General features: G+C 38.7%; 1 protein-coding gene across 1 annotated transcript in view; it reads left to right on the top strand.

The window, feature by feature from the left end:
• Window positions 1-1,047: 1,047 nt before the first annotated feature.
• The window catches only part of LOC105222673 (DNA fragmentation factor subunit alpha), a 96,568-nt gene continuing 71,436 nt past the window's right edge, over window positions 1,048-26,179 (top strand). Inside the window, exon 1 of the mRNA XM_011200091.4 lies at window positions 1,048-2,094. Within this exon, the coding sequence (XP_011198393.1) occupies window positions 2,065-2,094 (30 nt within the window). The 5' untranslated portion in view covers window positions 1,048-2,064. The remainder of the gene's footprint in view (window positions 2,095-26,179) is intronic.

Consider the following 26,179-nt stretch of genomic DNA (forward strand, 5'->3'; position numbering starts at 1 on the left):
AATCGAAAATTCATTCAGTATAGCCAATACATCTGGCAACTCTTATAATCACCACCAGCTATCTTTCCATCACCCAACAATCTCAGCTGACGAAAACAGAATGCAGCCACCAACCACACCGAAATTTCGCATAGTCTCTATGTACTTAGGGTTATGTCTGTATGTGTGTATATATCAAAATCTAAATCCGATGCACAACAAAAGCAGATATGGCATAAGCGTAAATAGAAAACAACAATAGTTGTGGTGTAAGTGTATGAGGAACGGGCCGACAGCATTGACAATGGATGAACATCAGGGTGTGTCAGTTTGAGACAACTTTTTTTCAAGTAAAAAAAGTATATTAAGTTTAGCACGAAAATTCTAATAGTTAGAAAGAAATGTCCTGTTATCTGTTCGACGAGCTGAGTCGATTAAGCCATGTCGGTCTATCCGTGTGATTGTCTGTATATATGCGGAACCGGTCAGTTTTCGAGATATCAATTTGAACCTTTATGTTGTCTCTAAGTTTTTGTGATATCAATTTGAATTTGCACATGTTCTATTCTCCGCAATAAACTACTCAGTTGTCGAAATCGCCGAGGGCCATATTAAATATGACACACCCTAATACATGCATGCATACATATGCACATGTACGAGCTGTGACTAGAGCGGATGTGCCAATGAACGTAGGAAATGACAGTCCGACAAATCAACAGAACGACATAAGGACGACATGACCAACACTATACACTCAGCAACAAGGAGCACCAATTAAGAGCGCGATGACGTTGAGCTACGTAATTGTGGCACAAACGTAAAGTACACATAGAAAAAATATAGTGACTGTTTTGGGAAGCAGCGCTGTGCAGATGGCGCTACATTTGCAGCGAAAAGAGCGCAATACAACGTGATGATGCCAGGTAAGAGTGGAGTTTAGCGTAAAGAGAACGTAACTAAAATGCTCTGCAGACAAACACACACGTGCTAACAAACGCCACAAAGTCAGCATGCAACTCCGTAGCAGTTGCATGGCACGCACGCTTTTTCGTACATTTCATTCTCGTTGGCGCTGTGCTGTCTGCTGGGCAAAATAACGCGAACGCGAACGTATAAGTGGAGCCGTGGAGCGTGTGTAAGTAAGCAGCTTCACGAATGTGCCAGGCCAGCACAACCGAGACGAGCAGCGTATATAAAACGGCATATCAGCAGTGGCAGCGCTGTCATTCGCCGGCGGTGCTTACAAGCAGTGTGTATACGGTTTAATATAGGTGCGCGCAAAACGTCAGTTCAACGAAATAAAACAAACGAAAACGTCAAACAAAAAAGAAAAATAAAGCAGAAACAAACATATACAAAACAAAGGGCGCTGGCAAACTCAGCTGTGACTGCTGGTTGCAGTGAGTTCGCTGCCAAGTGACTTAAGTGCATAAATTCCAAATGTGCATGCAGCTAATTTCAAATTATAGCACACATACATACATAAATAAGTAGCTAGCTAACAAACAAAAAAAATTTGAATCAGCACAAAAAATTTTTAAATCAGCAATATAAACATTGTAGTGATTTTCTTTGTGTTTTGCTAAATACGCGCAGTTTGGCAGACACTGGAGGGCAAGTGTGCGGGTATTTCGTGCTGCCAGCATTGTTTCGAATTTTATTATTATTAATTTCTTGTGGTAAATTATAAACAACTGACTGGTGACTGGCTTATCGCTCTATTTATCGCTTTTGTTTATTGTTGTATTGTATGCATGGAAATATTTGGGCGCTGACGAGACGCTTCGAGTGCATTTGTGTGCGAACAACGTGTGCTCCACTTTTGTACGTAAGAAGAAGCAGCAGCAACAATAGTTGATTGCAGGAGCGCAAATTAGCTGCATAACAAAAACAAAACTCAAGTGTAGGCATAAACAAACGGTTTTGCATTAAAAATATAACAATTAAAGCAAGTGTAGTGGCCTAAGTGTAAGAAGGTGCATTAAAGACAATTAAAAAAAGGTGTGAAAAACTTTAAAAAGTGCTTTTGGCATAAGCATAAGCTGAGAAATATATTTGAGCGCTTAAAAAATTAAGTTGAAAATGGATACAGACAACAAAAAGCCTTTTAAGGTGAGTGCAAATTAATTATAATTTTAAATAAAAAGAACAATACAAATAAAGATAATATATGGTTACAGATATATGTATATACATATGTATAAATGTGTATATTTATATAAATAGCGGATATTTTGTGCAAGTTTGCTTTATAATAAATTTTTGTTTTTGTTAACTTGGCATAAAAAGCAGTGAACGTTATTCGGCATGTGTAAACATGTTTCAATTTGTTTCCATGCAAAGTTTTTTGTAACAAAAAAGTTAAATTTTTGCTTTTATTTTTTATTGTTGTTAATTTCGCATATGAACTCAATATAAAGCTTTCAAGTCCGTTACATTTTAATAAAAATTTTTATTTACGTGTCATTATACATTCAAATACGAATCAGTGAACGTTATTCTTCAGGTGTAAACATGTTTCAACTTGTTTCTATGTCAAAAATGTCAATAAGTTAAGTTTTTGCTTGTAAAAATTTAAAAATAAATCAAATAACAAATTTTAAAGAGGCAATAGCACTACATATGCAAATATACATACATACATATGTACTTATGTATACATATTATATGCTGATTACTTTATTGATAAAAAATAAAATGTGCATATATAATATTTAATTTTTTAATTTTTTTTTTATATATTTTATTTTGTTTTTTTTTTGTTTATTTTATTTTTTTTTAATATTTTAATTTTCTTGAATCTGTTTTTATAGCATTTATTTTCTTTCATATTTTCTAAAATCAAATTAAATCAAAAAACTAAACCACAGCACGAGTTCATGAACATGTGTCTATTTTTGGGCGTCTCACCAGTTTTAGACATACAATTCACTTGCTGTTGTCCTTAGCCACCGCTTTTGCTTTTGTTTTTGTTTTTATTGCTAACGTGTATGTATGTATATATGTTTTCCATGTTGAAAACTGGGTGAAACTGTATGTTTTCTTTTTGTGCGCCCAATTCTGGTTTATTTTATTATTGCTCGCTCTCTTAGCATTACAAATTAAGAGAATTACCTGTTATGCGTACGCTCTAAAGAGTATTGCGTCGACTTTAAATAATGCTGTTAAACGTTGTGTTATGAGCGAGAGTCTGTGTGTTATAGTTGCCATATAAACATTTTCAGAAAATCTTTTAAATTGTATATTTTTTAGAATATAATTGTTACAAACATATACCTTTAATAAAGAAATTCTAAAATTTTTGAAAAAAAAATATTTTAAACTTGGCCATTGCGACGACATTTCCGGTGACCCTTTGGAAAAATATGGCCCGCGTTTTAGTTAAAATCTTAACTAGAACTTGTACGAATGAAAATAACTGAAAATTGTATTTTTGGCAGACATTTTTACAAAAAAATTAAAATTTGAGAGAAAATTTCGCGACATTTTTTTTAAGTAGTTGTTATTAGAAAAAAAACTCTTTCTCCAAGTCTTCAAGAATTGTATCCCAAAGAGCTGTGTAAAAATCAGTTGAGTAGTTCTCGAGAAATTTTGCCAACCGACTTCAAAAACACAGTTTCGAGAAAAACTTTTTTAAAGATTTGAGTAACTAAAGAGCTAGCCTCGAGCGCACAAGTTCTTAAGGCTGTATTTCCGAAACTACTACTCGGATCAACTTGAGAACAATATTCTAGAGGCGTTGTAGCATTTAAAAACACAATTCAAAAATTCGATTTTTCGAAACCCGTAAAACCATGTAACCCCGCAAATTCATATAGTTACTTAGGAAAAATATTTTATTATAATATGTACCAAATATAAAGTATTTATTGTAACGGTCCTCCAAGATTTCGATACGGGTTCGATATTTTGAGTCTTCGTCGTCTTCAAAAAATGCGTTTGTATCTATCTAGACCTTGACGCTTATAACGGGTGATTTTTTTGAGGTTAGGATTTTCATGCATTAGTATTTGACAGATCACGTGGGATTTCAGACATGGTGTCAAAGAGAAAGATGCTCAGTATGCTTTGACATTTCATCATGAATAGACTTACTAACGAGCAACGCTTGCAAATCATTGAATTTTATTACCAAAATCAGTGTTCGGTTCGAAATGTGTTTCGCGCGCGTGTTTTGTTCAGCGATGAGGCTCATTTCTGGTTGAATGGCTACGTAAATAAGCAAAATTGCCGCATTTGGGGTGAAGAGCAACCAGAAGCCGTTCAAGAACTGCCCATGCATCCCGAAAAATGCACTGTTTGGTGTGGTTTGTACGCTGGTGGAATCATTGGACCGTATTTTTTCAAAGATGCTGTTGGACGCAACGTTACGGTGAATGGCGATCGCTATCGTTCGATGCTAACAAACTTTTTGTTGCCAAAAATGGAAGAACTGAACTTGGTTGACATGTGGTTTCAACAAGATGGCGCTACATGCCACACAGCTCGCGATTCTATGGCCATTTTGAGGGAAAACTTCGGACAACAATTCATCTCAAGAAATGGACCCGTAAGTTGGCCACCAAGATCATGCGATTTAACGCCTTTAGACTATTTTTTGTGGGGCTACGTCAAGTCTAAAGTCTACAGAAATAAGCCAGCAACTATTCCAGCTTTGGAAGACAACATTTCCGAAGAAATTCGGGCTATTCCGGCCGAAATGCTCGAAAAAGTTGCCCAAAATTGGACTTTCCGAATGGACCACCTAAGACGCAGCCGCGGTCAACATTTAAATGAAATTATCTTCAAAAAGTAAATGTCATGAACCAATCTAACGTTTCAAATAAAGAACCGATGAGATTTTGCAAATTTTATGCGTTTTTTTTTTTAAAAAAGTTATCAAGCTCTTAAAAAATCACCCTATAATTGAGTGTCATCATTTTTTCAGCGATCCACTTTTAGAGTCTTGGAAAGAGGACTCTAAAGCCAGTTCTGGTGAATACAGGGGTAGTGGACTAGTCTCTACGTAATCCCTGAATTTATTGATAATTAACGGGAGATGAATGAATTCATATTTTAGGTTTAATTCCCGGAAAAGGCAGGAATCACTGCAGTAGTACAGGGCCTCTTGTTCGCATCGTCGAATGTGGAATAAAATTTCTGGTGCAGAAACGATCAGCATGTTGGAGAAGGCCTTCGGTGATAATTGTTTGTTGCGAGCAAATGTTTTTTATTGGTACAAATTATTCAAAGAGGGCTGAGAAGGCGTTGACGAGGAACCACGTCCAGGACAGCCATTACCATCAACTGATAATCAACACGTCAGTAAAAGAAAGGAATAGATGCTTGTGAATCGACGATTAATAGACAGAGATCTTATTGGAATCGTTGGAATATCGGAAAGGTTGGTGAAAACCATTTTGTTGATCATTTGGACCTAAGAAAAGTGAAATCACGACTGTTTCCAAATTCACTAAATTTTTTCAAAAAACAGCGCTGCGTTAACGTCTGTGAAACACTACTTTCCGAGCACTAGGATGTCATGGAACGTATTATTACTGGCAATGAGTCTTGGATCTATACTTACGACCCCCAAGCAGACGATAAATCGGCCGATATTATAGCAAATGTCAGCCGAAGCCAAAAAATCACGTCAAAGCAGATCAAAAATCAAGCTTATGTCGACAGCTTTCTTCGATTATCGAGGTGTGGAATTCCTTCCGACCAGCCAATCTGTCAACAAGGAATACTATTTGAGTGTTATGCGTCGTTTGCGCGAAGCTATTCTTAAAATAGCCGGAATTATGGGCCGAAAACTCTTGGTTTTTGCACCACGATAATACACCGTGGTATACTACATTGCTCGCTCGTGAGTTTTTCGTAAAATTTGTGACCAATATCGCACCGCAACCACCGTATTCGCCTGATTTAGCTCCATGTGACTTTTGGCTATTCAGCAAACTCAAACGATCGCTCTGGGGAAACCGTTTTGAGACGAGTGAAGGCATTAATCGCTACTCGCATCCATTTTGAGACGAGTGAAGGCATTAATCGCTACTCGCATCCAGGAATTGACTTTAACAACTGTTTCGAGAATTGGAAAAGACGTTGACACAAGTAAATTAGGCCAAGGTGGATTTCTTTGAGGGGGACGACAGAGAGTTTGAAAAATAAAATAAAAATTTTAAATTTGTCAACAAAGGCTTACTATTTTTTGCTCATAGTACTTCGAAAACCTCGGAACAGTAGTGAGTACAGAGGTCGAAAATCAGCTGTTCAAGTAGGCTCAATCGGAAAACTATTTTTTAAACATTTGCTGACTGAAAAAAATATTTTAAATTATAACCTCAAAATTTTAAAACAATTAAAACAGTTCTTAATTATTAAAAATTAATTAATTAAAATTCTTAATTATTAAAATTTTTTGTAATACTAGGTTTGTCCTTTATATATTCGCTGCTTTTCTCCCACTTCTCTACATTTTCTCTAACCTATAACTCTCTGGCAACACGCAGCGCCTTTGAAATACTGTTATTGTTCTGCTCTTGCCATAATTGCTGTTGCTATATTTTTTTCCATTTTTCTCACTACTGTTAAAGTTTATGAAATTGCTGTTGCGCAGCTGATAAAAGAGTCGACGCCCAACGACGAAATGCTGCAAGAGACGACAGCGACAACAATCGAGAATCTTACTGCACAATGGACAATGACGTCGTTAATGCTGGCGTTGACCAACTGTCAGCGTCAATTATATACACATACACATTTACATGTATATATGTATATACTTTCATACAATATATCTATAGCACTGTGGGTGGTCCATAGCCTTCCATACGCTATCTTCCCAGTGTGTAGCGAAGAGTATACTTCATATTTTAATGGTTTGTTTACTTTTTTGTTTCGCTTTGTTTGCGCCCTTTAAAAGAATGGTTTATTCCAATTCTTGCGCACTGCCTTCATCCAGTGTGCAGTGTGGTCATAAGTATGCGTGTGCGGTGTTATTTACACTTCAAAGGAAGCTTAGCAAGCGACGGAAATGACAGTAGTCGTTAAAGTTGCGTAGCACAGTGTACACATATACACACACGTACTATATATGCATGTTGCGTGTAGCTTATTTGTATGTAAGGAAAACCTGTTGTGGGCGGTAGTGACACGGAAAAGTAAACGAGCGCGACGAGTGTACTAACAATAGCAAATAGTGTGTGTATACCGCTATGTTTACACACCACACAGTCGTAAGCGTTGAGCTCACTAATTATCTGCATTTAATGTAGATTTAACATTCAAAAGCAATAGAAGAATATCTGCAAATATTTGCAGTGTAAGTTGTAAGTACTCAAAATGATAAGGTCTGTAAATTTATTATCATTCGAAAGAGCATTCTTATTTTTGAAGATTATCTCTTTCAAATATTGGCCGCTGCTACGTTTCAGATGGTCCATTTGTTGGTCCAGCTTCGATGACTCGTTCGAGCATTTCGCCTGCTAACTGCTAAAAGACATGCTTTGCTCCAAGGCCTGAATCGGAGCGGCATTGTTCGCATAGACTTTAGACTTTATATATTCTCACAGTAAAAAGTCTTCCTCTTCCTCTGCTTCCCCCGGCGGGTACTGCGTCGAATTCTTTCAGAGCTGTAGTGTTTTCATCCATTCGGACAACATCCCCTAGCCAACGTAGCCGCTGTCTTTTAATACGCAGAACTATGTCAATGTCGTCGCATATCTCGTACATCTTATCGTTCCAGCGACTGCGATATTCGCCGTGGCCAACGCGCAAAGGACCATAAAACTTTCGCAGAACCTTTCTATCGAAAACTCGCAACGTCGACCTCATCAGTTGTTGTCATCGTCCAAGCCTCTACACCATATAGCAGAACGGGATTAATGAGCGACTTATAGAGTTTGGTTTTTGTTCGTCGAGAGAGGTCTTTGCTTCTCAATTGTCTACACAGTCCGAAGTAGCACCTGTGGCCAAAAGTTATCCTGCGTTGGATTTCCAGGTTGACATTATTGGTGGTGTTTCCGCTGGTTACAAGGCTTCTGGTTCGCTGAAGATAAGACTACCAAGATGTTTCAGCCTCACTCTTGCAAAGGCTGGACAATGGATAAGAAATTGTCTGGATGTCTTCATCCATCCTTATCTATACAATTTGGAGAACTTGCGTCCGTAAAGATTTTCAGCATATATGCAAGTTGAATAGTATCTAGTAAGAACCGCAACGGTTGGGGAAAAATGAACTTTGCTAAGGCCAAGTAGTTCGGTAGATCTCCTGCGTCCTACTCTAAGCCAAATTGATCTCGCAGTCTCGCAACAGCTAGTCGTCGAACAACATCTGATAAGCGCACGCGAAGTCTATTCGTCCAGTGCAAGAAGGCAAGATGACATGGATGATCTGGAACTCGGTCCCATTCCGATTTGAGCGGCGCAAGGTTGTCCCCTTTGGCTAACACATCTGATTCGCAGTTACCAACTATTCAGCTATGGCCAAGCAATCACACGAGTCTGATGATGAAATAGCTTGATGCTATTTTTAGTGAGGATAGAAACTTCTTCACGAGTTTTGAGTGCACAATTAGTGAGCTCAGCACGAAGTGAATGCTCATCTTTTTGAAAGAGGCTGACCTTTGTAGCAGTTCGTCTGCTGCCACTAAATAGCAATATGAAAAGCACTTCAGTGGTCCGGTAGTCTAAAGCTAAGATTGACAGAGTCCTCCTTATAGAAAATTGTCCGCCCAATCTTTCCTCCAAGTTTCGGTCGGTCATGTTTTGACGTGGCTTTTCGGCTTTGGCTCACCTTTGCCACGATATTCGACCGATTGATCGTCTGTTTGTGGGTTGTAAGCATAGCTCCAAGACTCATCGACAGTAGTACTTAGTACGTTTAATGATATCCCGGTAGTCGGAAAGCATTCCTGCACAGAAGTTAACGAGACGTTGCTTTTCGAAAAAGTTGAGTGATTTTGGTTCGTGCTTTCACTTTTCTTAGGAGCAAATGATCTTTCAAAATGGTTTTCGATATTGTAACGATGTTAGTAAGATTTCTGACTGTTTTGATGTGACATTTAGCACGGATGTCACTGACTGTCATAACAGCCTAGAAAAAAGTTCGACTAATGGGTTTTCGCGCGAAATTAAAAAACTCTCACTATTTTTTCCTCACAGTTGTATAGTATGTTCGGAAATCTTTTTTAAAATACTTGTTGGCGGGAGCCGTGTCACCAACGTTTTCTTGCGAATTTCTGCTTCATGAATTTTAAATATGGATTTATTTTATTTTTAGTTGTTTTTTAAAGCTTTCAGTGGAATAACTGTAAATAGTCGTGGGGTGTAGCAATACTGCATACCAGCATCGGAACTAACAGTATTTTGTTTTTGCCGCTTATTATGTATTTGGTTTTTGTTTTTTTTTTGTGATGATTAAAATCGCATGCCTGAATGAGTACTGAATGACTGCCCTGGCTAACGGGATTGTGGGTGAAAGTTAAGTGGCAAACAAGGCAGTAAATGAAAGTAAATAAGAAATAATATGAAAAAGTGTGTGTGCCCAAGTAATTGAGGTAAATTAAGAGACGCGCCTTGTATTTTTAAAGAATTTAAAGAGAACGAAATTTACTTGCTCAAATTAAGGTTGGTTTGGTGCTTGTTTGCGGGTTTAAATTCGAAATATGTTGAAATAAATCGTAAATTGAAGAAATATAAGTAATTGCTCTAACGATGTTGGCCGATTTTAAGTGTTTTTTAGTCTATTAGAAATCATTTGTAATTTTGGAAACTTTAAAGTTGAAAAATGGAGATATTTTGGGAATTTTTTAATTATTCCTCATGAAGACTATATTCATTTTGCCATAAAGTTTTTAACACCCAGAAGAAGCTGAAAATTTATACACGATTTTTTCTTCCTAAGATGCTGCTTATTTGTCTGAATCGCCGATACCGGGCCATTATAGCACATAGCTGCCATACAAACTGACCGATCATAATCAAGTTCTGGTATGGAAACATTTTTTATTTGACAAGATATTTTCATGAAATTTCGTACAGACTATTCACCAAGACAGCGCTACATTTTCTGAAGAAATTGTTCAGATCCGACTACTATAGCATATAGCTGCCATACAAACTGGACGATCATAATCAAGTCCCTGTGTGGGAAACTTTTTGACCTTAAGAGATGTGTTCATGAAATTCGGTACGGATTATTGTCCAAGACAGCGCTATAATCTCTGAAGAAATTGTTCCGATCAGACTGCTATAGCATATAGCTGCCATACAAACTGGCCGATCATAATCAAGTCCTTGTATGGGGAACTTTTTGATTTTAGGGGATATGTTCATGAAATTCCGTACGGATTATTGTCCAAGACAGCGCTACAATTTACAAAAAAATTGTTCCGCTATAGCACATAGCTGCCATACAAACTGGAAGATCATAATCAAGTCCTTGTATGGAAAACTTTTTATTTTCACAAGTTATCTTCATGAAAGTTGGTATGGATTATTGATCATGACAGCGCTACAATCTCCAAAGAAATTGTTCACATCCGACTACTATAGCATATAGCTGCCATACAAACTGGACGATCAAACTCAAGTCCTTGTTTGGAAAACTGGTTTATTCGACGGAATATCTACATGAAATTCGGTATGGATTATTGACCAGGACAGTGATACAATCTCCGAAGAAATTGTTCAGATCCGACTACTATAGCATATAGCTGCCATACAAACTGGGCGATCATAATAAAGTCCTTGTATGGGGAACTTTTTGATTTTAGGAGATATGTTCATGAAATTCGGTATGGATTATTGACCAAAACAGCGCTATAATCTCTGAAGAAATTGTTCCGATCAGACTGCTATAGCATATAGCTGCCATACAAACTTATCGATCAAACTCAAGTCCTTGTATGGAAAACTGGTTTATTTGACAAGATATTTTCATGAAATTCGATATGGATTATTGGTAATGACAGCGCGATAATCTCCACTGTAAACTAATAAACATATAGTTCAAATTGTGCGATATTTGTAATCCAATATTATAATAAAATTATAATGCAACGTTCAATTTTATATTTTTTAAAAATTAAAATATTGCCATAGTCAGATTTTCATATTACATATATTTAAGAAAAATATATCCCCTGCATACATAATTACTACAAATTAGCTCAGCTTTTTCGTGCCACTGTTCATGCGGTTCCTCATATAACAAGGTCAATAGGCAGTCGTGAAGGTGAAAGCTATCGGTGTACTTAATTAGGAAGAAAATCAAAATAATTGCGAACCTGCGCTTTGGTGAAGTGTTGACCTTTCTGCGAACGATGTGCATTAACAAGCAACGCAATTTTCAAGCACATACATACATACATGTACTCATGTATTTATTACTATACCATATATTGACAGTCTGTATTAACTTACGTTAACGTTACTCATACGCCGTGCTTGACATTGCGAAGTTGTAAATGCCATCCAAAATGAATGCCAAAATGTTTTAATGAGTAAACGAGTACATCAGTAATGTGGTGTGATCAAAATGAGCAAACAGAGAAACGGATATGGCTAAATCGAGTCAGCTCGTCACGCTGATCTTTTACATACAAGTATATACTTTATAGTCTTATACATACTTGTATGTATATACTTTTGCTTTTTAGACATTTCCTACAGCGTGTTATAGACTTCGTGGCAACTTAAGAAACCCTATTCAGATTAAACTTTTTTACATAAAACTAAACTTCTTCAGTAATCTAATTTTAATACGTCAAAAAGTTATAAATGCCCGCCACAAAACCCAAAACCCCAAACTTTTGTAGTCCTTACGAAGCACATTGTCTATAAGAAGCCGTAAGAAATACATCACTCAATAATGCCGGTGTTTTATATATGTATACTCGTATATATGTATATAAAAGTAACTGTGTGCTCGTGCGTGCTCACCCTTGCGTGTCACTGCACGGCGCTGCCAAACTGGCTGCAATAATCAAGGCATGGCGGTTAGCTAAATTTCAAAGCGCTTGCAAAATGCTTGTTTCCGATATCCTAAAGTGTGTGTGTGGTTGTTGGTGAGGCTGTTAAGGTTGCGTTGCGTGTCTTTTGTTGCTCATGTTGCCTGCTAATGGGCGTATAAGTGCGCAATCATAAGTTGAAACTTAGCTTGTAAACGTGTTGTTCAAGATTTTTTTTCGTTTGTGTTGTTTTTGTTATTTTCTGTTTTTGCTATTTTTGGTTTTTGTTCTTCCTTTTGACTTCAACAATATCATATTGACAATAACAGCGGTGATTGATGGCTGCTAAATTACTAAACAGCGGCTTTCAATTCAATTAGATGGGCTTGATTGATGGCTGGATTAGACATTGGAGGCTAGAGATTACAAAAATTTTGTATTTTGTTGTTAGGTAAATATGAAATTAAGTTAAATTTTTACTATGCTCTCGCACTATACATATACATATATATGTAGGTGCAGGTGCGACTGTCACACCTTGTTAAGCTGATGAGGGATAGCCTCGCACTTGAAATATGGAAGACCGCGATCAGTATACTCAAGGTAGGAAAAATTCTTTAGACCAATTGGTCTAACTTCCTTTTTACTAAGAAATATGGAAAAGCTCGTGAAATATGAAATAAGGTCAAAGGCGCTGAAAATTGCAGCCTTGCACGTGAACCAGCATCCTTACAAAACAGGCAGATCCCTTAATACTGCTCTGTACCAGTTAACTTCGGAGATAGACAGTTCGCTGGAAGGAGTGAAAGTAATCAAAAGCACCTTCGATGTCTAGGAAGGCGCACATTACTTTCTAGACATCGAAAGTGTTTTTGACAACACTTCACACAAGAACGTAGTCAAGGCAGTGGAGATAAGGAATGTGGCAGCTCCGATACGCATATGAATAGAGGCCGTACTGCGCACCAGATTAGCGGAAACCAAAGTAGGAGTTACCGGGATTCGTCTTGGCACAATAAGAGGCTGCCCACAGGGTGGAGTGCTATCCTTCCTGTTATGGAGCCTTGTTGTCGATCTACTAGTTTTGATGATATTGTTATTATAGTTAGAAATAAGTTCGAGGAAACTCTCTGCGACTCTCAACTCCTCTAAGACGACCATCGTCCTGTTTATGAGACGTAGGTCCCTGTCCGACCTCTGGAACCTAGCCCTTGGTGGCTGATAGGCAGAGATGACCGACATGATCAAATATCTTGATCTCACGCTGGATTCCATTCTGCGGTGGAATGAGCATACTCAGCAGGCCATGGTCAAAGCGACTAACGTACTATTGGTGTGCTGGTAAATTCTGGGGTGCACGTCAATGACTGTTAGGTGGCAGGGCTCCTACGATCGAAGCTGCGATGACAGGCATGAATCTGCATGTCTGGTGCAATGCGTACAAGTCCGACGGCAGCACTTGAAGTCATGCTTCAGCTCACGCCACTTCACCAAGTAATCGGTCAGGTAGCCAAGCAGACACTGCTTCAAATGACAGCAGAAGGGAGTGACAGATGTAAAGTAATCTCATCCCAGCGGATGAAAAAATAAAGTTGTGTATTACCATTGGCTCTTCTCACAAGAGACAGCATTACAAAAGAGTAAACTTCACCAGGAAGTTCAAGGTTACCTTTAGCAGCAAGGCTGAATGGAATGATTCCACACTTTAGCCCCTGCTTAGGGGTAGTAAAATCAAATGGTTCACCGACGGTTCGAAGACGTCGGAGGGAATTGGCAGGAGTCGCAGGATTACGCAACTATCCATACCTGTAGTACACTGACGGCTCGTAAACATCTGAGAGAATTGGTGCAATAGTCGCAGGAACACGCACCAAACTCTCCATACATATGTAACTTTTTCCGAGCATTTTTCAGACAGAAGTCTTTGCGATAAGTTGGTACGTAAGATAAACCTCCATCGCAATTATCGCAACGACCGTATAACCATACTAAGCGATAGTCAAGCGGCACTCAAAGCAGTCTCTTCCGATGAGAGCAAATCGCTACTGATGAAAAAGTTTAGAGAACGGCTGAATGGAACGTAACCAAGTGCACCTCATCTGGGTGCCCGATCACAAAGGTATAGCCGGGAATAAACTGGCGCCCGCTTCACAGCATCCACTAACATGGTAGAACCTGAATTCTTCATCGAAGTAGGTCCTCATACCATAAAGAAGCTCCGCAGAAGTAGTAGGCAGAGGGAGGTATTGGCAACAACTTCAAGGCATGCGCCTTGTCAAGATGTTAGTGGGGGATTATAACTTCAGCAGGGACTACATAGCAGTCTACAGACGCAGAATAAAGGACCTGGGTTCCATGTTTCCATATAGGAATCACATCGCCTCACTAGCCCCTAGCAGTATATTGGACTTTATCAATATGCTGGGGATAGGTAAGTCTTTGTGATTTACGAGAGAACTTGGGTCGCAGTGTAATCCTCCTATATTTATCAATCCATCTACTCTCTCAACACTACTCTATCTATCTACTCTCGCAACATGTTGCCAGATACATTATTTTATATTTTCCATACTTTGTAATGCCTTATCAAAAGAAGCGTGTAACTTAACCTCACAAAGATATCTCTTTCCCCCTTTGACTATAATAAATTCCACACATATACTTATATATGGATTTTGTCTCCACATGACTCTGCAGAAAGTTTCTTTCTTCTACAAAAAGTATATTATCATATACCATTCACCCATACATATAGGAATGCTTCGGGTGTTACTGTGTGCGTCTATATTACAAATAGTTGGCCCGAAGGCGGAAACGTGTTGATATGCTTCTAAGCAGTAGGTGGCTGCTGGAAATTGAAAATTTGCGAAAAAATAGCTGCAGCGTACAAAGTAACCATGTAAAGCGAAAAAAAAACAACTCAGAAGTGTTTTGTAAAATGCCAAACAATTGCCAAAAGGTTACAGGAAATGTGCCAAAGCAAGCTGGCAAAATAGCAAGCAAGCGGGTTCGAAAGGATGCCATTGTTAATGCAGTGTTTGGTTGCTAAACGTCAAAGCGGAATTTCTTTTAGCTATTGATATGCCTTTTGCTGCTACAAATCGTGTGGAAAATTAAAATGGATACCATGATAATAGACAAAGGACGGAAAAATGCCACTAAATTGAACTGCTAAGGAATGAGGCCAATTTTGAGGCATGTTTAGATAGGAAAGAGTGTAAATAAGGCTAGCATGATACTAAATTTAAATAAAAATTTAAATAAAAGGTAGTTTGCCAACGTATATTGTGATATAGTTTTTCATCATATACTGTATTTATACATAAAGGGTGGTCCTTTACGATCACTTCTATACTTAAAAAAATACACAGAAGCACATTCAAGAGAATATTGTTTGGCATTTATTTTTTGAAGATTATCTCTTTTATATGTTAGCTATAGCTAGGTCTTAAATGGTTCATTCGCTGAGTATAATTTTCTATGACTCGCTCGAGCATATCGACCGGTAACACGCGTGATGTTTTGCTAAAAGGCCGGAATGGAAAAGCGATTGTCCATATAGACTTTGAACTTAACATATCCCAACAGAAAAGAGTCTAACTTTTATCACACGATTTTGATGGCCAATCGAGCGGCCCAAAACGTGAAATCAATTATCTGCTCACCTTATTTTCTCAATAAATCCTTTGATTGATGCGATGTGTGGGAATTGGCGCTGCCTTGTTGAAACCAGATGTGGCCGAGATCACGAGCTTCAATATCATGTCTCAAATAGTCGATTAACATGGCGCAATAACGGTCGCCATTGAATGTTAGGTTCTCGCCGGCATTATTTTTGAAGAAATATGAACCGCTGATTCCCACGGCCCACAAACCACATCAAACAGTTGCTTTTTCTAGATGAAATGGAAGCTCTTGAATCTCTTCCGGTTGCTCTTTGTCCCAAATGTGACAATTCTGCTTGTTTACATACCCATTGAGCCGAAAAGCGGCCTCATAGCTGAACAAAATTTGGCTCGAAAACGTCGGATCTTCTTGGAACTTTTCAAGAGCCTATAGTACAAAGCGATGTCGTTTGGGAACGTCGAGCGGATTCCGTTCTTGCACAAGGTGTAAACAAAAATATAATGAGAACTTGACACGACAAACGCGTGTTCTGTCAGAAATAGGGTTTGTCCGGAAAGTAATAGGAAAGTTGTCGTGGTGCAACTTTCAATCGGCTTCGATGTCTTCACGGACCCGATTGAGTCTTCTTTCATTCACTTCCACGTAAAACTTGGCGTTAACGCTTTGTCCAGGAGGAAACAATTCATAGTAGACGATGTCTTTGTTGCCAAACTAGAGGACCCGCTTACGTCTTACTGTGGCTGATACATAGGTAGTACTACTAATACCATCTATATGATTTCTATTAGTTAGATTATAAGTATTAGTTAAGGAATAATCGAATTTTTGATGAAGCAACAAAAATGAATCAAAAAGCATTTCGTGCGTTAAGAAAGAATTAGTTTTTGGGGTAAAGAAACTATTGAATTTGGGCTGTGCATCAGTGAAATCAATCGAGTCCAATCGATTGTAAGCCTGGTGGACTGCATATTAAGAAACGATTCTTAAGCGTGGAAAGACAAAAAAATCGGCTGGCAAGGTTATGGCATCAGTCTTTTGGGATGCCCGTGGTATATTATTCATCGAATGATAAATGAACGAGTTTTAATTCATTGCATTGTGTATTTGATTGCAGTTCTATTCTACCATTCCCAATATTTAGCAATTTTATTATTTTTCAGGAAGGATCAGTTTGAAATTGTACGCATATACATATGTATTCATCATTCCCGTTTAAATATTGCATTGCTCTGTGCAATGCTTCGAAAAGATTTCTGTATATCTCAAATTTTTTATCAACACTTCAGTTATGCCGCTATTTTTTATGCCAGACCTTTTGAAATTTTAAATTGCCTGTCAAGATACCCCCTCCAATAGTTATATATAATACCTTGAATATTGGATACTGCGATGGTAGCGCCATCTATCGGTCAAACATTCCAAAATTAATAATTGATTAAAAATGAAAAAATAATTTAAAAAACATTTTCCAGTGGACCAAATTGTAAATCTAAACCATTCTCGAATCTCCTTGAACATACACACAAAATTTCATCAAAATCGGTCCATCCGTTTAGGAGCAGTTCAAATGCAAACACACGGTATATAATAAAACTTTTTTTAAAATTATTTTCAGGGTATAAAAATATAATTCAAACGATTTAAAAAAGTTAAAAATTTTAGGTTTTTTGTAAGTTTAGTACTTATTGCACTGCGCTCGAATACATAAGCGTATATTGCATTTAACAGACAATCGATGAACATCTTCCAACAAAAACTTGCAGAATTACCAAACATAATTACGCTGCTGCCTTTCACAGCTCGTTTACCGCAACCGCACTGTGTGGCTTTTACCCTTTATGATAGCAAAAACAAATATTTTCTTTCAATTAAATTTTCACCTTCAACATTGTGTGTGTGTGTGTGTGTGAACTCGAGGCTGCACTCAAATATCCAAATTTCACTTAACTGTCCTCCAATTAAAACAGGCGCTCACAGGTTTGTATTGACGCTAATGGCGTGGCATGTACTTAGATATACATACTTATATGAATGTTAGTATGTATTTATGTGTGTATGAGAATGTATTTATGTGTGTATGTGAAAGTATTTGTGTGTGTATGTGAAAATGTATTTATGTTTGTATGTAAGCGTTTACTCCCGCAGTTAATCAAATTAATTTAGCAAAAGCGCTTGGCAGTTTTTATTTGCGGCCATTGCTTGGTTAGACTCACTGTTTAAAGTCCATCAACCAAGAGTAATGATGACTGTCGTAAACCCATTAGAGCAGTAACGAGAGAAAAAAAAAGAATCAAATCAAATTGCCAATATATTTAAAACTATTTTTTATGAAGTATACATACATATACATATATATTTATACAGTTATCTGCGTATAGTTTACCAAGAGACGGCTACAAAAACACACGCTTTGTAATTGAACTCCTGCGCAGAACTTTTAAAAGCATTTACGGTAATTGAATTGATATCAGCGCGAAAAGTTTGTTTATTCCGTTCAATTGCCACAACATTTTCACTCGTGCAACAAAAACAATGCAATTGAATTACAAGTATATTGCATGAGGTGTTGTAATCTGGCACATGAGCGTATTGACGGCTCAATTTGCTTTGGCATGGCGAGTAATTAAATCTGTTTTCACATAAGTTTTTTTATTCAAGCAATTATCAGCGATAAATTCGCACGTTCTCATCAAAAGTTTTTAATTAATTCATGCTTTTAATCCTATGACATTGACTGCAGAGTTTTTTCACAACACTTGTCCGTTGGCTTTGTGTGATTTTTTCACTATCGCAACATGTTGCTGCAGAGCATGTTGCTGGAATATAAAGACAAGATATTATAAAGGCGATATTAAAATATCTTTAAATATTAAAATATCTTTAACTCCAATAAAAACAGTTCAATCCCCTAGATACCGGTTCTTTAAGTTGACTTTTGATCGAAAATTTCGGTCAATGTGTGATCTATAACTACATAACTGAAAAGAAAAGATAATACTTCTTTTATAATGATATGTTTGCATGTCAAAAATGGGTTGAAGCGAACCAATACTTCCCTTAGACCCCATACGAGGTTTGAGGTTTGACAATTAAGTAATGAGACTGATTTTATTGCCGCGCTTGTGGTAAACCTGTGACCCTTTCTCTTCTTCCGGCATCCCTCCCCTCTCCATTGATATATGTACCATCGCTCTAGCTTGTCTAGTTCGCCTGCTGCGTCCAGTTGAGTAGACGTGTGTTTGTAGTGCTCGTCACGAAAATGGAAAAACGAAATCAAGAGCAACGTCGCAGAAGACTGTTTGGAACAAGTGGAAAACGATGCCACGCTGCTTGATCGAGTTATTACAGGCGATGAGAGCTGGTTTTTCCAATACGACCCGGAAACCAAACGCCAAAGCTCACAATGGTTGTCTCCGCGCGCGCCCCGTCCGAGAAAAGCTCGCAAGAGCAAGTTAAAGGTGACAACGATGGTTATTGCCTTTTTTGATAGCCGTGGAATCGTCCACAAAGAACTCGTTCCACCGGGGAAAAGTGTGAATCAAGTCTACTATTGCCAAGTACTTGAAAGATTGCGAAAACGAGTCAACAGGATGCGCCCAGACATCGCTCGTAACTGGATCCTTCATCACGACAACGCGCCGTGCCACACCGCCCTCAGCGTGTCCCAGTACTTGGCCTCTAAAAGGATCGCCGTGTTGCAACAGCCGCCTTATTCGCCCGACATGTCACCCTGTGACTTTTTTTCTGTTTCCTAAAACAAAATCGGTGGTCAAAGGAACCCATTTTGAGTCGAATACGGACATCCAGGCGGCCTCGCGGGTACTCGCGGACATCCCAGTCGAAGCGTTCCAGAAATGTTACGAAGCATGGAAAACGCGCTGGAATCGCTGTATAGCTGCCCAAGGGGACTACTTTGAAGGGGATGGCAGAGTTGTAGAATAATTCTCAAATATACGGTTTTTATGGAATCAGTCTCATTACTTAATTGTCATACCTCGTATATTTAATAAAAAGATTTTCGAAATTCGCGGTGACTTCGTAAATCATATATGGGCCAATATATGAGTTATCCCAATGAAAATAAGAGATCGTGTTTTATTTATAACAGTGTATCTATGTGTCTAAAATAGACAAATTTGAGTGAAAACTTAGTCTAGCCCCTAACATTCGCCTGATTTTAGTCTATATGATTGGTTTCACACCTTAAAATATTTCCCCAGCTTTGATTTTTGGCACTTGTTACGAATAGCTTCACGAAAACGACGCATAACACTCAAATAGTATTCCCTGTTGACAGTTTCGCCGGTCGAAAGGAATGCGGAGTGCCGTACATCTCGATAATCGGAGAAAACTTCCAACATAACCTCGATTTTAGACCCGCTTTGACGTGGTTTTTCGGCTTTGGCTCACCTTTGACACGATATTTGGCCGATTGATTGTCTCTTTTCGGATCGTAAGCATAGATCTAAGACTTATCGTTAGTAATAATACATTTCTTAATATCCTGGTAGTCGGAAAGCATTGTTTTATAGACGTTTTCGCGACGTTGGTTTTCGAAAAAATTTATTTATGATTTTGGAACCAATCATGAAATAGTTTTCACTAATCCTTCCAGTAAAGAAGAAGAATCCTTCCGATATTCCAACTATGCCAGCAAGATCTCTGACTGTTAATCGTCGTTTGGATGAAGCTACTAATGTTCGATATGCTTTTTGTAGACATCCATTCAAGATTTGATGCTTGATGGATTCCAAGTGTTCTGTGTCGGATCTGCGATAGGGCTGGGCATACACAGAGAAAGTGGAAAATTGTTTCCTTATTCCTTACTAGCCTCAGCAGATGTTTTGAACGCATCTTCTTCAAATGGCCAATGCTCTGTTATGGTAGCAGTTAGTCTGAAGATACTTTTTCTGGACCTATTTAATATGTCGTTAGTCCTTTTCTTGTCATATTTTAGTCTTATCTTTTTAGTTATATTGCATTTTGTTGTATTTTTCCAGCTTTTGTGTGCTAATTGTTGAATTGAGGTCTGTATATCGAGGTTTATCCTGATCGATCTTAGCGGTCTTGGTATTAACTCTAACTCGTATTCGTTTCGAAAAGCTCCAACCTTTGCTAAGTCATCTGCTTTTTCGTTGCCGAAAATGTTCCTGTGGCCGGGAACCCAGATTAAGTCGAAGTCTAGCTTGTCTTCTAGTGAGCTTGCTGTTAAGGACTTTGCCGAAATTAGTCATGTGCGACGACAAGGCCAGGAGTGCCGCCTGGCAATCGGTGTTTATTATTGTTTTTTGTATCTTCTCATAGTCATCAATAGAGCTTCGCAGGCCTTCTCTATGCTCAATACTTCCGCTTGGAAGATGCTTGCCGAATTCGGTAGACGCATAGAGAGAGAAAATGTTTACTTTTTATTTCTCTTGAAAATCATACAAGTATGTCTAAAAAAAACCCTTCACAAGTAACTTTTAAGTTTCCGCTAAATCAAATTGCCATTACAGCTCTTTGTAACGTTGCCCGACAGCCAAACATTGTGTGTGTCTCCTTCAAAGAAAAACTACGACATTTTCATTGCTTTCTGCTTTCTGCTCTCTCCGCCGTTGCCAATCAATCAATTTCGCCAGCAATTCGAGCGCATAGTCCGCCCATTTCGCTTGAAGTTCTTTGCCACTTACGACTTTTCGCTGATGGACTTGTTCGTTAGCTACCTGAACAAGAAAGTATTAGCGAAGCAAGCTTTTGCTTTCATTGCCATTTTGTTTTTGTTTTTTGAAAACTTGTATGCTTCAACTGTCATTCAAGTCGCATTTCCTGTTGCATGCACCCGCGCGCACCTACACAGCGTGCACTTGCAACAGCACTTATGTTGCTTGTTTTGATTCCATTTAGTTTTTGTTTATTGTTGTTGCGTTATCCACGAGCTACTTCAACTATTTTCCCGTTGTTTTGATTAACCTTGTTTGTTATTGTTATGGTTGTTGATTGTTTTTGTTTTTGTTGTTGTGCACATGCTCGTTATAATTGAATTGCTTTCAACGGCACTTAGCGCAGTTTCCGTTGTTCACCGAACTTGCCATTAAGTCACCAGTCGCGCTCGCCTTGGACAAACGGCCGACAAAATGCGTTTTAATGCCAGCTATTGTTGTTGTCTTTGTAACCAGATTCCTATATATATAACTATATATGTATATAAAGAGAGGGAGTGAGACGTGCTTTGATCGGCAAGCGCATTAACAAACATAAATTAAGCACAACAACGACAAAACTAATTAAAATCAAATAGCTGCTGCTGCAAGTATACAAACTTAGTTTATAAGCAATAACAGAAACAAAAACAAAAACGAAAACAAACAAAAAGCTGCAATCCTGCACTGCTCAGCTGCAATTTTTGTCATTATGTGCGTAAATCCGTTTCTTCTTCGGCTTAATGCCGACCAAGCTGATTAGACCAACGCCTTGGCATTTGCGTCACTCCCCGCTGAGTTTAGCTCGCTTGCTCATTGCTTTGCTTGCTGTTGTTGTTATTGCTTATGCCACTCATTTATTGGCTGCTTATTGTGGTCAACCCGCACTCTGCACTACCAACTATTATATGGCAGTAATTTGTCACCATATTGACAGTCATGAGCAACCATATTGCCGTCCGTTAATTGGATACCTCCGGTTGTAGGTTCCTCAGCACATTTTCTTGCTCTTTGCACGTTATTAAATTCTTCTAGTTTTAATTTGTCCATTCTTGTTTAAAAGCCTTAAGCAATGGTAGTTGGTGCTTTAAGGGCTTAAGCCTGTGGTGATTAACTTTTTTTTGCGCACACTTTTTGGGAAATGAAATCGGGCTCTTCGAATACTTCACCTGCATATAACAGGTTTTTCAATAGGGGCGCTACAAAAGTAGACCGTTAGGGGTAGCAAATAATGCCATATTTTTGTCCGCTCTTTTGACATTTCTTTACAGAAAGGTTTGCCATTTAATCATAGAAAGATATGCGATCAAACAATGCATCGAAATTTTTAAAATTTACTACCGAAATTCGTAGTCAGTGGCCTCAACTGTAAGAGCATTACATCCAATTTATGGACGTCATAATCGTCCTGTCAAATCAACAATTAAGCGTCTAGTGGAAAAATTTGAATCCACAGTACAAAACGTTCCCGTGCCAGTGAGACAAAGAAGTGAACGTAGTGTCGAGAATATTGCTGTCGCTAGCGCATCAGTTGAGGAAGACCCAAATCAGTCTCTACGTACGTGTGCATGTAGTTATCAAGCGTTGGGCAACTCTGTGACGTCGTTGTGGCGAATTTTTCGAAAAAATCTTGGCCTACGTCCTTACAAGATTAATTCGACCCAAAAACTCAAGCCGTTTGACCACCAGAATCGTAGTATGTTCGTGAATTGAGCTGAGCAACAACTTGAAATCGTTCGGGATTTTCATCGAAAAACCATCTTCAGCGGTCCAACGCAGTCCATGAGTCTACCATTGCATCCCGAAACAATACGGTTTGGTGCGGTTTATAAGTTAGTGGCATCATTGGGCCATACTTCTTTCGTGATGATCAAGACCGGCACATTACTATGAACACTGAAATGCGAATCGCTACCGCTCAATGATAACCCAATAATTTTGACCCGAATTTGACGATCTCGACTTGGAAAATATGTGGTTTCAATAGGACAGTGTCACAAGCCACAGAGTGAATGTCGTGTTATCTTACGAAATAGCCCAAGTCAATTGGCCGCCTTGGTCGTGCTATTTGACGCCGTTATACTACTTGCTGTGGGGCTACGTCAAGTCTGTGGTCTATGCGAATAAGCCAGCGACGATTGCTGAACTTCGAGCTGTTATTTATTCCGGTACCTACAAGTTTTAGATAACAGAATGTTAGAGGGGGGCCTTTCTGTAAGGAGCTCTCCATCAATCTTAGCTTTAGACTACTGGACCACTGTAGTGGCTGCTATTAAGGTAGCGGTAGACGAGTTTTCAGGAAGTACAGCCTTTTTCAGGGAGTTGAGCTTTCACTCCGACAGCAAAGCGGCAATACTAGCGCTGAGTCGCTAACCATAACATAGTTAAGGAGTGGCTGTCATCTCCAGAAATAACATTAAAATGCTTTATCATCAGACTCAATTGCCGGCCTAGTCATAGCGGTATCCTGAAATGACGCCATTCCCCTTTAGTTGTCAAATTTGTATGGAGGAGAGTGAGGTGGAAATATCCAGGCACATTCTTCTCCATTTTCCAGCCTTTGCAAAACTGTGGCTGACACATCTTGGTGGTCTTATCTTCGGCGAACCAGAAGACTTAGCCGAAACTGAGATTATCCATCTCAACATATTTATGACAGGCTCAAAGCGCTTTGTCTAGTAGTAACGATCTTATGATCTATTATATAGAAGTGTTAGATACCACAACGGACTGGCTTTCTAAGCTTAACTAAGATCGCTTTTGGATCGTCCTCTCAATCCAACCTAACACCAACCGGGTTTGCAGCAAAAACTGCAGCTACTGATTTTGCGCCCCTCCTGCATGACTCTTAAAACAAATCTGGATTAAAACTGAAATTTGTCAAGTCAATGTCTGCATACCACAAGGAAGTGTGTTCGAACACAAATAAATCTTTGCTTATTCTTATTACTTTCCGTCACTCACACAAATCGATTTGCTTCCTCGTCAATTAATTCATATTAACTAACTGTTGTTTTGTTAACAGTAACTAGCTTTGAAAGTGTGTATGGAGGAGGGAAACAAAGCGCTTACTTCCAAAAGCCGTTGCAGCCTTGCAACCAATTTCTACAACCGCTAACTACAATAAATCCACTCTCAACTGAAAATTAAACGCCAACCAAGTAAAAGGGTGAATAATACGCACCAAACTCGGCGGCAGTGTTATTTTAATGAGATTTTATGTAAATTAGTTGTTGCGCATAAATTATTCGAGCGCCTCGCATTGCAGTTTGCCGATTGTTCCATGATATATACACAGCCTTACTGGGCACAACTTCACTCGCTGCGAAATTCGAAATTTCCATCTAACAAATTTTCATTACATTGCCGGTTTTTAACCATAGAGAGCGGCTGCTTTGAATTTTATAACTTTGCAAAGTTGTTGTGAATTGCTTTTGCGCAGCGGTTGCATGTGTTGCGGGCACCGTGGCAGCCATGGAGAGCAAGGTGTGAATGCTTGATGGCCGAAAGTGATGCATTATACAATATTGCTTGCATATGAAAATATTTGCTTATACAAATTGTTAAAATCGTACGTATGCACACTTCTGAGGATATGTGAGTACATACGAGGGCGGTCCAAAATGTGCTTAGCCTTTGATTTAAGAAAAACCTTATTCTTTATGGAGTAGGCACCGCTTAAACGGTTATAGCCGAGTTTACAACAGCGCGCCGTTCTTGCTTTTCGCGGCTTGTGCCATTGGAGATTCCAAGTGAAGCCAGGCCCTTCTAATTAGCCTTAGATTTGTGTTTGGTCATGGTCGCACGTCGGTTTTTGATTAGCCAAGTCCAAGTTCGCCAAACACCATTCCCTCGAAGATAAACGTGCAGTTTTCGGAAAAGGAAGGGAAATCAAAGATCGGATCGGTGACTCTTCTATTTTCACAGAGACTGTCAAAAGATAGTTTTCGAGTTTCACTTAGTTACGAAGTTCAAGTTCACCGAAAGTCATTCGTACAAGAACCACGTGACGAAATTCCATATTCTCGTGCTGTCAGATCACCGATTGAAGTTACGCGATATAGAAGTGGGGCAGGTACATACATATCCCAAAACCTCGCCTGGGTCATGTCCCACTGACCCATGATATAAGGCATGAAAGAGCTGTCGTCGAAAAGAGCGTCGTCGAAAGATCACTTCTCAGCAGGGTTTAACGCCATTTAACGCAATACTAAGGTGTCCTAGTGTTCTTATGGGACTAACGACGGAACCTGGATTCACTGGAACACGCCAGGGATCAAGCTATGGTATAAAAGTGGACTTCACTCGACGCACCTGCTTCGAGTAACTTCGGCGAAAGATCTTTTAACGGCTTTAAAGAAGCCTTAGTGCTCTTTTGGGACTAACGACGAAACATGGATTCACGGAACACACCAGGGATCAAACTATAGTATAATAGTGGACTTCATTTAGTGAACTTGCTTCCAATAACTTCGACGAAAGATCTTTTAACGGCTGGAATTAAAATCGGCTAACTGAAAAAGTGCAAAACGCTAAAACTTATGGCAACTAAAAGATATCAGAGACCAAGGAATTATCAAAATAATGAACTTCACTCGATGAATCGGCTTCGAGAAATACAAAGACTGTCCTTTACGCTGGAAAAATCATGGTCGCTGGTTTCTGTTATTCAAAAGGTGTGATCTAAATCTTCTCCTTGGAGAAGTGCAAAACGCTCAAAGTATATAACCACTGAAACATACCAGAGGCCAAGGATTGGCAAAATAATGGATTTCATTCGGTGAACCTGCTTCGAGTAAGGCTAAAACAGTTCTATAAGGTGGAAATATTACGGTCGCTGTTTTTTGGGATTCACAAGGTGTGATCAAAGTCGACTACCTAGAGAAGTGAATATATCCATTGAGACCAGCGACCAAGGAATAGTCAAATTAATGGACTTAATTCTGTGAATCTGCT

Source organism: Bactrocera dorsalis, chromosome 3 (assembly GCF_023373825.1).
Source record: "Bactrocera dorsalis isolate Fly_Bdor chromosome 3, ASM2337382v1, whole genome shotgun sequence".
NCBI lineage: Eukaryota > Metazoa > Arthropoda > Insecta > Diptera > Tephritidae > Bactrocera > Bactrocera dorsalis.